The sequence below is a fragment of the Sardina pilchardus genome, chromosome 4 (genome assembly GCF_963854185.1).
Source record: "Sardina pilchardus chromosome 4, fSarPil1.1, whole genome shotgun sequence".
NCBI lineage: Eukaryota > Metazoa > Chordata > Actinopteri > Clupeiformes > Clupeidae > Sardina > Sardina pilchardus.
The window spans coordinates 7,629,698-7,645,487 of record NC_084997.1 but is presented as its reverse complement, the minus strand read 5'-3'; the positions used below and the strand labels follow the sequence as shown (position 1 = coordinate 7,645,487).

General features: G+C 41.7%; 1 protein-coding gene and 1 long non-coding RNA gene across 2 annotated transcripts; one reads left to right on the top strand and one right to left on the bottom strand.

Annotated features, from left to right (window-relative positions):
* Positions 1 to 1,826: 1,826 nt before the first annotated feature.
* Positions 1,827 to 3,815, bottom strand: rfc3 (replication factor C (activator 1) 3). The gene is made up of 2 exons (XM_062533935.1): positions 3,609 to 3,815; positions 1,827 to 3,275 (listed from the first exon to the last, which is right to left on the bottom strand). The coding sequence occupies exons 1-2, from the start codon at positions 3,693 to 3,695 to the stop codon at positions 2,292 to 2,294; spliced, it is 1,071 nt and encodes a 356-aa protein (XP_062389919.1). The 5' UTR covers positions 3,696 to 3,815; the 3' UTR covers positions 1,827 to 2,291.
* Positions 3,816 to 10,362: 6,547 nt separating this feature from the next.
* LOC134078193 (uncharacterized) lies at positions 10,363 to 12,641 on the top strand. The gene is made up of 4 exons (XR_009938827.1): positions 10,363 to 10,654; positions 11,204 to 11,297; positions 11,518 to 11,625; positions 11,750 to 12,641. It is a non-coding gene; the product is annotated as an uncharacterized LOC134078193 (long non-coding RNA).
* Positions 12,642 to 15,790: the final 3,149 nt, after the last annotated feature.

Below are 15,790 nucleotides of genomic sequence, written 5' to 3'. Positions count from 1 at the left end.
AAGAAACGATAACATTTTGGGAGTGATCCGTATCACCATGCGGATGCAGGAGGCGGTTATGTGTTCGCTTGGCGGAGGTTTGCACCATGATTATGATCTAACGTGTAAAAAAGGGGGGCACAAAATAGACAAATTTCCTCCTGTTCGTCAGACCCCACGGGTCATGTCTCTGTTCCCTACTTGTGGGGCCCACCCCACACTTTGAGAAAGAGTGGATCTTAGCAGATAGCCACAGTGCTGAGCAGTATTCTACATGTTGAGTAAGGCACAAGGTTTACTCAAATACATAGTTCAAACTACTAACTAGGAATGTGTCACGCTGCAATTTAATGAATAATCCTGTTTACACTGTGGGCTAAATCTGGTGCTTGAATTTAGTTCCTGGTCCAGGGAGCGTCTCATCCAGGCATCGGTGAAATCATCAACAGTGTCAAGCTGCTTAATGATTAAACCTCTGATTCAAATGACTGCAATTAATCCACTGTTTAGTAATAGTTTTCACCTTTTTAAGAAGGTTCAAATGTGGGTCAGTATTTCACACCATCACACAACAAAATCCTGTTTTGGAATTATGGGTCATCAGGAAGAAGTATCTAAGTGGACAAAGCGACTATCTGATTGTGGTGAAGTGAATTTGAATGTATTTAACCAAGTTGTGTGAAAACGTCTGACTCTCTGAGTAAGATAATAGAACCAGTCCTTGGTTCTGTCGGTTACAGTGAAGGAGTGTTGCTTCTATAGTCATGAGTTTCACATCTAGCATCATAAAGTTCCATAGTACCAAGCTGAGCTGACGATCATACACACATAGCATTTTCTTAGCTGCTGTCATGGACAGTTTTGACATAGATTGACATAGATTGTTGAACTGCTCAAAACATGAAGATGTATCTTTTTTTCACCAGTTTAGATGGACTGCCTACTTTTAGCACAGTGCACTGACGTGTATCAAATAGTTTTGATAAAATTATCACATGAAAAAAGCCATAGGGCACTTCTCCTTGAAGAGTTATCACTTACTCACTGACCTAGACCCATGTTCATCACTACACCACATCCTACAACACAAGCTGGGTGGTGTAGCTTGATAAGACTCACAGGTGCATTCCTCTAGCTCAGTGGTTCTCAAACTTTTTCTGTCATTCCCCACTTTAGAAATGGAACATGTTCAAGACCAACCTGACCCCATCACCCCAAAGCTTTAAACCAGCATTTCCGCATTTTGGTTCCACGTCACATTCCTCGTCTCAGTCCCTTGGTTCTGATGTTTTAATTTACATGAGGGCCTGTTTATGACTCCCATGATATTGTGTGGCTATTTTGTTTTTAATATGATCTTCCATGTAAAAAAAGGCATTAATATACAGTAGATAGGCACACAAATAGACAAATTTCCTCCTGTCCATCAGACCCCACCGGTCATGTCTCTATTCACCCCACACAAGGAGTGGATCTTAGCAGATAGCCACAGTGCTCACCAGTATTAAACATGACGTTAGTTACTAAGTAAGGTGCAAGGTTTACTTGAATACACAGTTCAAGCTACTTTGTGTTGTACTGTAATGTGATTAGTGGTCCCGTTTACACTGTGGGCCAAACCTGGTGTTTGAACTCAGTTCCTGGTCCAGGGAGCATCTCATCCAGGCAGCATCAGTGAAATCATCAACAGTGTAAAGCTGCTGAATGATTAAAACCCTGATTTGATGACTGCAGGGATTAATACGCTGTTTAGTAATAGTTTTGACCTTTTTAAGGAGGTTAAAATGTGGGTCAGTATTTCACACCATCACACAACCTTTACAGAGAACAGGGATGGAACAGCGGTGTAGTGGGAAAAGGTCTCAGTTTATTGAATTCCACAGCCTAACATGAACACATGAGAAGTACATATCTGCATCACTTAATGCACATTATTAAAAGCCCATATGCATTCATTTACCTGGCTGAATGCCTGATGAAAGACTGATCTTCAAAGAAAACATTTGGTTATGTTATGAATATATTTTTTCCTAGTCACAATGGAAGAAAATGGAAGTTGATGGCATTCACCATTACACAACAAAGACCGTTATGATGAATACATTTTGGATAGGGCGTACTAGCAATGTGAAATTTGTGGAAAGGACATATTAACAATATATAATTTGTGGATAGGATTATGGGGCTGTTTGTCGATGTGAGATGTGACATTAGCTCCATTCTTTCCCATTCGTATCAACAAGTGCTAACAGCAACCACTGCTTAATTCAAGTGACCAGAATGCAGTCTTTTGAGTGTTGTGTCACAATAACTCAGAACATGAAATTATCCAAGCCGTCCTCCATGAACTTCTTGTAGATAGCCATGAACTTGGCCACGAAGGCCTCCAGGTGGTAGATCGCCTTGTTGCCAAGCTGAAGCCGATGCTCATAATAGGCGGCCAGCTGGACCACCTCGCCCTTGAGGTGCCCGTCGCAGTTGCTCAGCAGCTCCGTCAGCAGCCCCTTCATGATCACCTCTGGCGGGATGCAGTGGGTCAGCAGCTCGTACAGTCGGGCGCGCACCTCCAGCAGCCGCTGCGGGCTCTGCTGGCTGACGATGGCGTTGGCCGTCTCCCGCACGTACACCTCCCAGTCGGTCTCGGGGATCTCCTGGTCGGCCGAGAAGGGGTACTGCTGCACACGGCACGCCTCGCACATCAGCAGGGCTTTGCGCAGGTTGCGGCCCGAGCGCTCTGCGATCTGTTTGGCCAGCTCGGTGGGGAGCAGCAGCCCCTCCTTCTTGCAGACGCTGGTCAGGACACTGCACACCTCCTCCACGCTGGGCAGGGAAACCCGCACAGCCAGACACCTGCTCCTGATGGGGGAGATGACCTTGGATGTGGAGTTGCAGCAGAGAATCAGGCGGCATGTGGACATGTACTTCTCCATGGTGCGACGCAGCGCGTGTTGGGCGTCTTTAGTTAGTCGGTCCACCTCAGTCAGCAGTACCACCTTGAACTCCCTCTGCGTGCTAGACTGAATCTGCTGAGACTGCGCCACAGTTTTGATAAGCTCCTGTATCACAACTCTGTCACTGTTGCCTGCGTCGCTAGGATTCACTTCCAAGTGATAGTTGCTTGCTATTGTGTTTATTTCTATTTTCTTCTTTGAAGGCGCTGTGATAGACTGATGCTCGATGCGGAGCTTCTCCACACCTGCGCCATACAACTCGCGCATCAAACACATTATGCGAGTTTTCTTTCCCGCGCCAGACGGGCCATACACTAGGAGGTGAGGAAAGTCTCCACATTGTACCTGAAATACGAACAGGAATGCAACTTAGCATGGAAAGAAACAACATTCATTCAATATACGCCGCACTGTCACAGCAGCTATTTTGTTTACTGGTAAGGCTAATGTTAGCATGAGCATCAGGCAAACAAGTCGTTATGCTAAATTCCCTTCCAAAACAACCATGGCAAGTAAGTCAAGCTGGCTAGATATGCCACCCGAAATTAGGAACAAAATGCAATGAGGAAATGCTTTAATACTGATAACGTAATTAAAATGACTTCATTGTCAATGCCCAGCCTATTTAGTGTATATTTCGCAAACAAGCTTGCCATGAACACTTTATGTTACGCTTACCAGGTTTTTCAGTTTATTCGCCTGCTCTTTGTGGTAGTCCAGTTTTGCTAGAGATGTAGGTCTGTACTTATCCACCCATAAACTCATGTTGATGTTTTATTAGTCTATACTTTGCGATCTATTGACATTAAATTACAATATGTTTCTGTGCAAGTGCCTCACAGGATTTGCTGTCTTCCCGCGAAGTCTTTCTCAGTGAAAAGCGCATGCGACTACGGAATCTACTCAGGGACAAATGTATCGCGATTTTAAAATACCAAACGGCAACGTCTTCTTACGGGCATAGGACAAACAGGGTGCAGATAATTTCTCTGTTTGTCCCTCCTAATTGATGTTGTGAAGGAAACTAGAAAGGAATGATAAGAGGATGGAAATTGTATAGGCTATAGCTAGAGGAATGTTGAAGGGTAGGTCTAAGCCAGTTCTCAGCAAAACTCAGTTTTGTGGGTCTTTTTCTTGGGATGTCTGCTACATTGAGCAAGCCAAAAAACAAACTGAGCTAAACACAAGTGTGATCTGTTTCAGTGGCTGATCAAGGAAACGAGACATTGTTTATTCAAGGAATGCTTGTCTTCTTGGCCAGTATGTCTCTATTCTGCAATAGTGTGGGATATAGCCTAAATTCAGGAAAATGGTTCCAGCACATTCTAACAAGCTCAGAAAATTACACCTATTGAATTTTATCCAAATGGCATTTAAACCACAAATGACAGTCAAAATGAAACAACCTTGGGGGGATGGGGACTAGAGAACCCTAGGCCAAGTTCAAATAAAATTCACTTTGACTACTTTTTTGAAGCATGCCATGAATTGATGGGGTACAATAATATTTTCCAAATGTGTTTTCTTTACAAAGCCCAGAAATGTTCTTAGCTCACACAACAAGGAGAAATTCGGGACCATTAAGGGCCTACCTTATCACTCACTTCAATTCGGGACCTTGCAGCCGGAATTGTCCTTTGTTTAGCTATTTAAAGTCTTGTCCAAAGTAGCCTGGCTTTTTGAAGTGTCAGTTTATTGCACACACTTTTATCATTTTGAGCCACTACATACCTGTGTTTGGTGTGTTTTTGCAAAATCCGCAGAATCATTTTATGCAAGCAAACTGGATAGCAAATGGGGAGTCTTTATTGTTGAGGTCAGACATGATAATCACCCAAACATCCTGCATCTGTGATTCAATGCTGCCAAAACTCCGCTCATCCTCTCTCTCTCCTGCACTGTATAGTCTATAAACATCTGATCTAAATTAACTTCCTCCCAAAAAAGAAGGCTATATGCCTACATGACGTCTGGGAAATGGAACATCTGGAATTGTGTGTGTGTGTTTGTGTTCATGTACACGCATCTCTCGCTCTCTGGGCCAGATGTACTGTAGCCTACTAACACTTTTGCACTCACTTCAATTTGTTTCGCAACGTGCACATAAAATATGGTGAGATATAACAGGCCGCACTGAGGTACACTGTAAGTGCAGACTGCCTGTCACAGGAGTTGAGAATGTCAAATTACGCTTTTGCGTATCATGCATATGCATTCATCGGCCTTTTGAATGTCTTGCCTTCACTTTCAAGTCATCCACTTAAACTTTCCTTCTTGTTAGGTTTTAGATAGATAGATACAGTGGGGAGAAAATGTATTTGATACCATGCTAAAGTTGCCTAAAAAGAGGAATATAAATTAAAATCATCATTTGACAATTGATCTTAATGTCTAAAAATAAAACCACTAAGTACACCAATTTTCTTTGTGATTGAAGAATGTATTGTAAATAAATAAATGTTCTTCCTAAATGCTGGGGGAAAGTATTTGACCCCCTATGTAACCCTATGGGAATTTAACACATACAGTAGGGTTAACATAGGGGCAGGCAGATTTTTATTTTTAAAGGCCAGCTATTTCATGGATCCAGGATATTATGCATCCTGATAAAGTTCCCTAGGTCGTTGAAATTAAAATAGCCCCACATCATCACATACCCTTCACCATTACTAGAGATTGGCATGGTGCTTTTTCCAGTAGGCCTACTAGCCTGTTTGATGCTCATTGAGCTCAATGCAAATCAAACAGGCTAATAGGCCTACTGGAAAAAGCACCATGCCAATCTCTAGCTATGGTGAAGGGTATGTGATGATGTGGGGCTATTTTAATTCCAACGGCCAAGGGAACTTTATCAGGCCTGTGGTGGTTCTAAACCTGCTGAGCCATGTTTCCTGTTTTGCCTACTTCCTTCCTGAAGCAAAGAACATGGTTTGGCTTTGTTTGAGTCCTGTTATTATGAATTCCCCTACAAGTTGAGCAACACCTTTCAACGCCTGTCATAAATTGTTCTGATGACAATCTTCGGATTCACACATACCACACACACTGTCAGTCTGTTCTGCTCCAGCATGGGAGATTGATTTGTAACTGGAGTCAGTTCATAGGACAACCATGAACAATAATTTCATAATGAAATCCAACTCAACACAAAGCACTTCATGATATGCCTCCACTAACCATAAACCGGTAGCCACTGATGGAAGTTGACCTTGACCTTTGACGCAAGAACTAGGGCTGCACGATTTGGGGAAAATGTCTAATTGTGATTTTGTTTTGACAGTTAATGCAATTGCAATATGAGTTTTGAATGTCAAGGAATTGATTCAGTTCAATACTCTAAGTTGTGTCGCCTCTAATTGGTGAATGTGCAGGTGCATGGGAGACACAGCACTCCTGATTGGCTGTGAGGTTCACTGGTCTCGGCCTTTGTGCTTTTTGCATGCTCACCAATCAGAGGTGACAGTCAGAGAGGATTGCATGAATATGAGTGTCATACATGATTAACTGTGTACATTTGTTATTTGAAGTTTTTGTGATTAGATAGTTGTGTTGGTTTATATTGCGATTGTGTGGTAGGCGTAGGCGATGCGATAATTGTGTAGCCAACCTTGAGTAATCAATCATGTAACTTTTATGATGAGTAAGTATGCCAGTAGTGTTTAGAAATCATGAACATACAGTAGGGAAAAACATTATAGTTTTTACAGTATAACCCAGGTCTAGCTTTCATAGTATTAAATTCTGCAAAGTTTGATGGCCATCCTTCAACATGATATTGTGAGAGTGGAGAGAGAAAAGGTGATTCCTTCAGTGGGTGACGAAGTAAAATTCCAGCATCAGGTGCTCATCAGGATCAAAAAGAATGCATGTCAAAAAAGAGAGAAGAGATCCGAGGCACTCCGATATATAGAAAAGTATATATCGGATATATACAGTGCCTATAGAAAGTTATCATACCCTTTTGAAATAGTTATTTTTTTTTGTCTTACAGCCTGAAATCAAAACCCATTTTAAAAAAAATCTTTTCCAGTTTTATTTACAAATGTAGCTGTACAACATCAAAATAATGAAAAAAAAGTCAACAGTTCTGAAAATTAATAAAAAATTAAAAACTAGAATAACAGGGTTGGAAAAGTCATCATACCCCTGACTTATTACTTTGTAAAGCTTCCTTTTGCTTTCATTACAGCCATCAATCTGTTTGGATATGTCTATTACAGCTTTGCACACCTAGATAGGGGAATATTTGCCCAATTTTCCGTGCAGAAATGTTAAAATTTCGTCAAATTCTGTAGGGAATGGCCATGGACTGCTCTCTTCAAGTCAATCCACATATTTTCTATAGGATTTAAGTCAGGGCTCTGACTTTGCCACTCAAGGATATTCACCATCCTATCCTTAAGCCACTGCTTTGTTCTTTTGGCAGTATGTTTAGGATTTTTGTCGTGTTGGAAGGCGAATGACCTCCCCATCCTCAGCTGTTTAGGAGAGGGACGCAAGTTTTCCTCAAGAATTTTGGTGTACTTGGCAGCATCCATTTTCCCTTCTATCCTGACCAATTGCCCAGTCCCCGCTGAAGAGAAACATCCCCAAAACATAATGTTGCCCCCACCATGCTTCAAAGTAGGTATGGTGTGTTTTGGGTGTGTTTGGGTGTGTATACTGTGTTTGGTTAGCGCCTGGAGCTCAGTCCAAAAACTTCAATCTTAGTCTCCAAAAAGTTCGATCTTAGTCTCATCTGACCATATAAGCGTTTTCCACATGGTAGCAGAATATTCCAGATGTGTTTTTGCACTGAACTCCAAGCGCAATGTTTGGCGAAAACCAACACAGTACACCACCCAAAACACACCATACCTAGTGTGAAGCATGGTGGGGGCAACATTATGTTGTGGGGATGTTTCTTTTCAGCGGGAACTGGGCAATTGGTCAGGATAGAAGGGAAAATGGATGCTGCCAAGTACACCCACATTCTTAAGGAAAACCTGCGTCCCTCTCCTAGACAGCTGAGGATGGGGAGGTCATTCGCCTTCCAATACGACAATAATCCTAAACATACTGCCAAAAGAACAAAACAGTGGCTTAAGGATAGGATGGTGAATATCCTTGAGTGGCAAAGTCAGAGCCCTGACTTAAATCTTATAGAAAATATGTGGATTGACTTGAAGAGAGCAGTCCATCGCCATTCCCTACAGAATTTGACTAAATTTGAACATTTCTGTACGGAAAATTGGGCAAATATTCCACTATCTAGGTGTGCAAAGCTATAATAGAGACATGTCCAAACAGATTGATGGCTGTAATGAAAGCAAAAGGAAGTTTTACAAAGTATTTAGTCAGGGGTATGATGACTTTTCCAACCCTGTTATTCTAGTTTTTCATTTTTTATTAATTTTCAGAACTGTTTACTTTTTTTTCATTATTTTGATGTTGTACAGCTAAATTTGTTAATAAAACTGGAAAAGATTTTTTTTAAAATGGGTTTTGATTTCAGGCTGTAAGACAAAAAAAGTAACTATTTCAAAAGGGTATGATGACTTTCTATAGGCACTGTAAAAGTCCTTTATTAAACTTTGGACCAGCCGACGCGTTTCGGTCGCTTCCGACCTTCTTCAGGGCATAATTAAAATTGATGACACAGGTGCACTTAATAAGATAGAGCTCAGTCATGTGATGTGATCACATGACAATACTTAACATCATCAAGAGATACTAATGCAAAGGAGATATAAGGTGCCTCTCATTCAGCGTTTATACGTTCTCCCTTGCTCCTCAGGCCTCGATCCTCACTGATACATAAAGAATGATGGGGCAGCAACAATGGGATAGTCTATCCCTTCTTCTATCTTTCTACCATCTGGTTACAGACAGATATCTAAACTTCTGAAAGTTCCAGCAGAGACGGTTGAAAAAGCATTTAAGTATCTTTGGTTTCAGTTAGCACTGTTGGGGCCATTACCTGGAAATGGAAAGAACATCATTTCTTCATTAACCGGCCACGACCAGGCGCTCCTTGCCAGATTTCAAACAGAGGAGTCCATTGAATACTGAGAAGAGTTGTCCAAGAACCAAGGACCACTCGCGGAGATCCTCAGAAAGACTTGGAGGAAGCAGTTACATTTGTCTCAAAGAAAACAATTACAACCGCCATGGCCTCTTTGCACGCTCACCAGTCACCACACAAGACACCATTGCTCAACAAAAGGCATGTGGAAGCTCGCTTAAAAGTTTGCTGCACAACACCTGGACAAGCCAATGACATACTGGGAGAATATAATCTGGTCAGATGAGACCAAAATTGAACTCTTTGGCTATCATACCATAAACCTTGTAGGAGAAATGGCAGTGCGCATCAGAAACACCATACCAGCCGTGAAGTCTGGAGGTGGCAGCATCATGTGGGGCTGTTTTGCAGCATCTGGCACTGGCAGACTTCAAGAATTGAAGTTTGTGTGGAAGAATGGGCAAAAATCACAACTGAGCAATGTGTGCAACTAGTTGCAGGAGGCGTCTTGAAGCTGCCAACAAAGGCTTTTCTAAACACATTTCAGCAAGTGTGTTCCATACTTTTTCGTGTCACTTCACTTTATTAGACACTTAATTTGTTTTGACATCTTTGTATGTGAGGATTACCTGGGTTGTTACCGACATCTGGTGAAAATTGATATCTTTACTGAGAAAAATGTTGATGTTCAATACTGATTTCCCTGCTGTCCATCTCGAATGTGGTTTACATTAGTGGTTTGGCAGTAGTACTTAGATGATTCACTTTTGTAACGATGATGTTTGAATGATTCACTTTTGATTTTGTACTTTATTTATTTTGTTTTACTTTTGTCTGGTGTGCAGATTGCTCATGTTTTCCCATTTGATTAGTCAGTCTGGTTCTGCATGTCTGACTGATTAATCTTTGTCCATGCCAGCATAAAAGGGTGATACTAAATGGTCTCAAACACCGATTTTCTCTCCTCCATGTTCAGAATGTGCTTCAGCGAAAAAGTCTTGTCTTCCTCTGGCACAGTAATACAGTGTATACCTGCATGAAGTGGTTCTTCCTGCCTTCCACTGAGTGTCACTCTAACATTGCTGAACAGGGAGCCCCCCAGAAATACCCCTCCAAAGAGCCATGCTCACATCCCACTCCCGCTTTCACTCGCTCTCAGATGATGCCCACGGAAATGTCACACAGGATGGTGTTCGAACCACTGAAATAATTTAAAACAAATAACTTCATTAAATACACTGGGCCAGCCAAGATGAGAGAATATGAATAGATATGTGTAACAAGCAGACAGACACCTGTCAATAAGACAATATAATCGAAATGATGGGGAAAATGCGGTCATGCAACTCGTTCATGAACTAAAAGTACTATATGGCAGCTGACTCACCTACACTCTCAAAAATAGGGGTACTGTTGGGGTACATTTTCGTTCTTTAAGTACAATTTTGACCCTGTACCTTGTATTGGTACTAATAGGTACCATTTCGGGTACATAAATAATGTACCTTTTCACCAAGGGACCATATTGTACCTATGGGTACAAAAAGCCCATGGACTGTCACTCAGAAGTTGATAGGGGAGGAGATTCGGGAGCAACCGTTATTTTTTCGTCTCACTCAAAGTAATGGAGGAGCAGTTTTCAGCAGAGGAGCTTGGTGTGGGGAAACGTGCTGTGGTGCTGGCATAATCTTTATGGAACAGGAGGCAACGCTATTCAGAGGTAAGATGTAGTTGCAATTTATCGAAATTCAGTTTGTAAATGTTGAATACTGTTAACGGAATCAAATTGTTCGCTTAAAGGCTAACATATTAGCATTCGCTAGCTACGTAGCCCATGTCATGTTAGCTAGCTATATTCAGATATTTTGAAACGGTGTTCAAACGCCTTCAGTAATGCATGAGGTAAGGTATAGTTGCAATTTATCGAAATTCGGGTTTGTAAATATTGAATACTGTTAACTGAGTCAAATTGTTGGCATAATAGGCTGACATTAGCATTCGCTAGCAACGTAGCCTATGTTAGCTATGAATATTTTTAAACGGTGTTCAAACGTCTTCGGTAATGCATGACTATCATGATAGATGTTAAGGAAAGGTATTTTTTGTGTGTTTTATCACTGTTTCCCATTTGAATGTGAAGTTAGTGAATACTGTTGAGTCAAATTGGCTTAAAGGCTAACATTAGCACTCGCTAGTAACCTAACCTTATGAACCATATGAACCTTATGAAACGTTCTGCTAGCTGCTAACGTTAATCCCTCTCACACAGATAACCACCAAGGCAGAATGTTGGCGTGTGGAAGTACCTCTACTCAGAGTGATAGAGAAAACTATGGCTCTGCTTTTACTGAAGGAATGGCTACGTAAGTAACACAACTTGGTCGTTTTTCTTAGTGTATTGATAGTATTTTTCTTATTGATGTTAAATACACATAGAAATGAAAATAATACAGACAATTTTTAGATTGTTTAGTTTGTCCAGGAGAAATTATTGCTTAGGGTCATCTTGTGCTGTTTCATTGTGTCATTTTTTTTTATTTATATTAATGTATTGCATATGCCATTTCTCTCTCAAACGCACAGCGGAGCGGGCAGCTTTATGAATATAAGGTGAAAAGGATGTATGGAGAAGTTTTGGGAGAGTCAGACAGTCCACGGAACTTGCAATGACTTAGCAATGATCTATGCCAGGTGAGTGGATTGACATACTGTAGTTGCATACATGTGTATTTTACACAATCTGTCTGAGGCTATTTATTTGTGTGGTTGAAAATATCTAATTCTGAGGTTTGTGTTTACATTTTGCTTCCAACAGACATACAACCCCTGCTGTCATTGGTGATACCACTGCTTGAAAATATGTCAACGTCCTGTAGATCAAGTAAGGTTCCAGTCGAAGTCCTCCTGAAGAATTTGTTGGATTTCTGCCAGTTTTTGATATTGAACTTTAGTGCCTTTTGAGACTCTTGGCTTTTTAATGGCACGCCTCATTCTACCCAAATGGAAGGATTGGAGTGTGTTTATATTGTATATGTTTATAGGCTTGCTAATATTTGCTTAGGCTTTCACATTGTTTTCTGAGATACTACTCAATGATGTCATTGTGACTCATTGTATCACACTTCAAGACGCGTATCTTTTACTCAATTAGTGTATGCACTGTGAATCCAAACATGAGAATTCTAAGATTATAGCAACTGCAAAGTTACTGCAAGGACAATGTTAGTTTTGTAAAAACCTTAAGTGACAAGCACAAGATGCGATAGTGCTGGGAGCTTTTCTCTTGTAACATTTTAATGCATTTGTAATGGTGACGGTAAGCAGATACTACATTTTCATCTCATATGTTAGTATTAACATGAACTTAAAAGCATGCAAGGTTTTTTTGTGTGAAGTGGTTAACTCAAATATTGGTATAATATAGATCAAGGTTATTAATGTTGATCACCTATGGTGCAAGTTAATCATTTTTTTCCCCTCTGCATATAAACACAATGTGGAAGCAAAATATTGGAGATCAAACTGTTTTATATTTACACTTACATAAAGAGTTACAACATGTTTTACGTTAATATGCATATTGATTAATGTAAGATACTTTGATGTTTTGATATGAATGTGTTAACTTTTATGTACCTGTATTCATGTGGAGTATTGTGTGTAATATCACAAAGTGATTTTTCTCTCAGAATAAACATTTTAATTTACTTATTGGTTGTGTGAATACATTTCAATTATACCACCTTAAATTTTCACTGGGGTTGTACCCTTAAAGTACAGATTAGTACCTTTTAAGGCTGCTATGCTGTAATGATATACACAGGTACATTTCGGTCATTGCAGGTACACAAGTGTACCTTGATGGGTACAAATGGCTAGGGTACCAAACGGTACCTGCATTAGGGGTACATTATTGTTCTTCAAAAGGGTACTGCCCCAGCGACAAGCATTTGTACCGTTTTAGGTACACACTGGTACTTCCATTTCTGAGAGTGTATGTTTGTGCTTAGGGTCTTGCTCATGTTTATTACATTTGAAAAAAGGGGTCGCAGGTGCTCAAAACGAGTTTACCTTCTGAGGCAGGCGTCTGAATGCATAGCGAGAGCGGGAGTAAGAGCGAGAGTGAGAGAGAGCAGAGAGTGAGAGGTTGGGACCTCCAGCCAATACTTTTTTTTGTCATGGCAATTGGGGCCCTGTAAGATGATACAAGATACAGAAAGACTTGAACAGAGAATAATATGAATCGTGGAGGAAGACTGCCATTATGAAAGCCTAAATCTTTCACTGTTGCCTCATCATCTTCTTTGAGTGTGGATGGAGGAGAGAGGCGCATAAAATGATAAAACATGAGACCGTATCCCTTTTTTTGTGTGGAATGGATGTGGGGTGACTTGCCTCTTTGTGTGAATGATAGGCATTAATCCACCTGTCAGACCGTTAGCGGGCCCATTGATTTTGCCACTCACAGGGTTGCCAACTTCGGGTGTTTGGCTGGAGTGAGATGTTGTGAAATCATAGTGTGCGCGCACAGCAAAAAATGTCCCTAACCCTATATTGAAAAATGTCTGTTCCCTGACTCTTTGCTGTATAACCCCCAATTGATATATATATACATTTATATACAATATAGTCCCCTCCATAAGTATTGGAAGTTGGAACACATGCTAAAGTTGACTAAATCATCTTTTGGAAATTGATCTTAAATAAAAAAAAATGAAGAAATATCCAATCTTTAAGGACATACATTTTCTTTGTGAATTAATAATGTATCATAAATAAATAAATGTTTTCCATAAAATACAGGGGTCATAAGTTATTGGAATGCCTATGTTAACCCTATGTGTTAAAATTCCCATAGAGGCAGGCAGATTTTTATTTTTTCATTTTTTAAATGGCAGTTATTTCATGGATCCAAGACACTATGCACCCTGATAAAGTCCCCTTGGCCTTTGGAATTAAAATAGCCCCACATCATCACATACCCTTCACCATACCTAGAGATTGGCATGGGTTTTTATTTCAGTTAGCCTATTAGCTGGTTTCATTCTCATTGAGCTCGCAGTGCAAATCAAACCAGCTAATAGGCTAACTGAAAAGCTTGCCATCTTTGCCCAGATAAGGAAATCCGGGTGTCAATTGAAGCTACAGTAGCCTACCTATGGCAAGTTGCTTATTGCAAGTTAGTTCTGGGATAGCAAAAATCAAAGATCCCTGAAAGAACATGGTGGGCAGGGCCAGGCTAGTGCTCTAGTAGTCATCAACAGAAAATTAACGGATTGGGAATGAAAGAATGTATATGGCGTGACATTTCTTGCCTGTGCATGGAAGCGTGAGATTGATGCTGAATGCGTGAGTGTCACGCCATGCGTGAGAGTTGCCAGTCACTCACACAGGGCTTTGTCTACCGCATGATGTTTGTTTAGATGCACGTTTGAGAAAAAAGCCTTTTAAAAAATTAATGATGCGAGAATTATGGAGCCTATGTGTGTGTGTGTGTGTGTGGCTGTAGAGTAATTCCACAACGTGAGACACCTCTCTTATTGATGATGAAATACCCTCCTGCTGGTTGGCCACTATGCAGGACCTGAGAGATATGAAGAGCATGTTGTGGATTTCCCAGTCTTTATATTCAGAGGTTAAAAATGATCCTCCAGTATGCACCAAACGCCTTACTTCTTCAAGCTTAAAGCCCCTCTGCTTGAGACCTGTGTGCCCTGTGGCGTTAGAGACAGCTGTGTCCTCCTCAAGGAAGTAAAAGGCATAGCATGAACATGACCCCCTCTTCCTGCATTCTCATGTTACATTAGTATTTACATGAGGTGCTGCAGGTGTGATTTCCAAGGGATCAGGGGACAGCAGCGAGCACGCTGCCTCGTCGGCAGCCTTTTCCACACCAGCTGTTCCTCACTGACGGCACAGGCAGATCCCCAACGGAGCCCCGTGGAGGATCACATGTGTACGACATGATCGGGAGCGATGCTGTCATCACGCTGAACAGCGCTGTATTCCGCACCTCCCACGGTCCCAATTCACACTATGTACCCCAACACCCACACACATGGACAAACACACACACGCACGCACGCACGCACGCACGCACGCACGCACACACACACACACGCACGAGAGTCTCAGCAGATATAACCACACATTCTCTGTTGCAGACCATATCAACTACAGGCTACTGTTTGGCTTTTATCCCAATTCTGCGGAGCTCCTGCAGATTCCCCCACCAGGACAATGCTACAGCATGTTCAGCGCGTTTTAACCCAGGTACTTGGCCGAGCTCCAAGTCTGGAGAGTTCTGAGTTTATTTATTTTTTTTTCCCCGCTTTAAATGGAAATTTGACATTTCACGGATGTTGCAGCTTTGGACCTGAGCGCTGGCTTGCCAGCCCGCTGATTGGCACATCTTTGGAGAGGTAGTGATGGGTGAAATCGCAGGCTGGTGGGTAGGGGAGAGGCTGGGCTGAGCTGGGGGGACAGGGGCCGCGGGTGCTCAAAACGAGTTTGCCTTCTGTGTGGCAGGCGTCAGAATGCAAAGCGAGAGCGGGAGTAAGAGTGAGAGTGAGGACAGAGAGAGAGAGAGAGCAAAGAGTGAGAGGTTGAGCTCTTGCCAGAGCGCGAAATGAAATGAGACGCAGGTTGATATTGGGACCACTAGAGCATGGGCCACCTCCGGCCCCCGCCCCTCCCCTCCCCCAGACATTAGGCGCGTTCAAGATGGCTGCGCAGCACAAAAGCTGCGCAGCACAAGATGCACGTGGTTAAAAATCTGTCCACGATGGTCTAGATGGGTGTGTTTTTTTCGACTCGGCAGTCGGTATCACATGGCCTCAACTTATCGCGGGAGCAA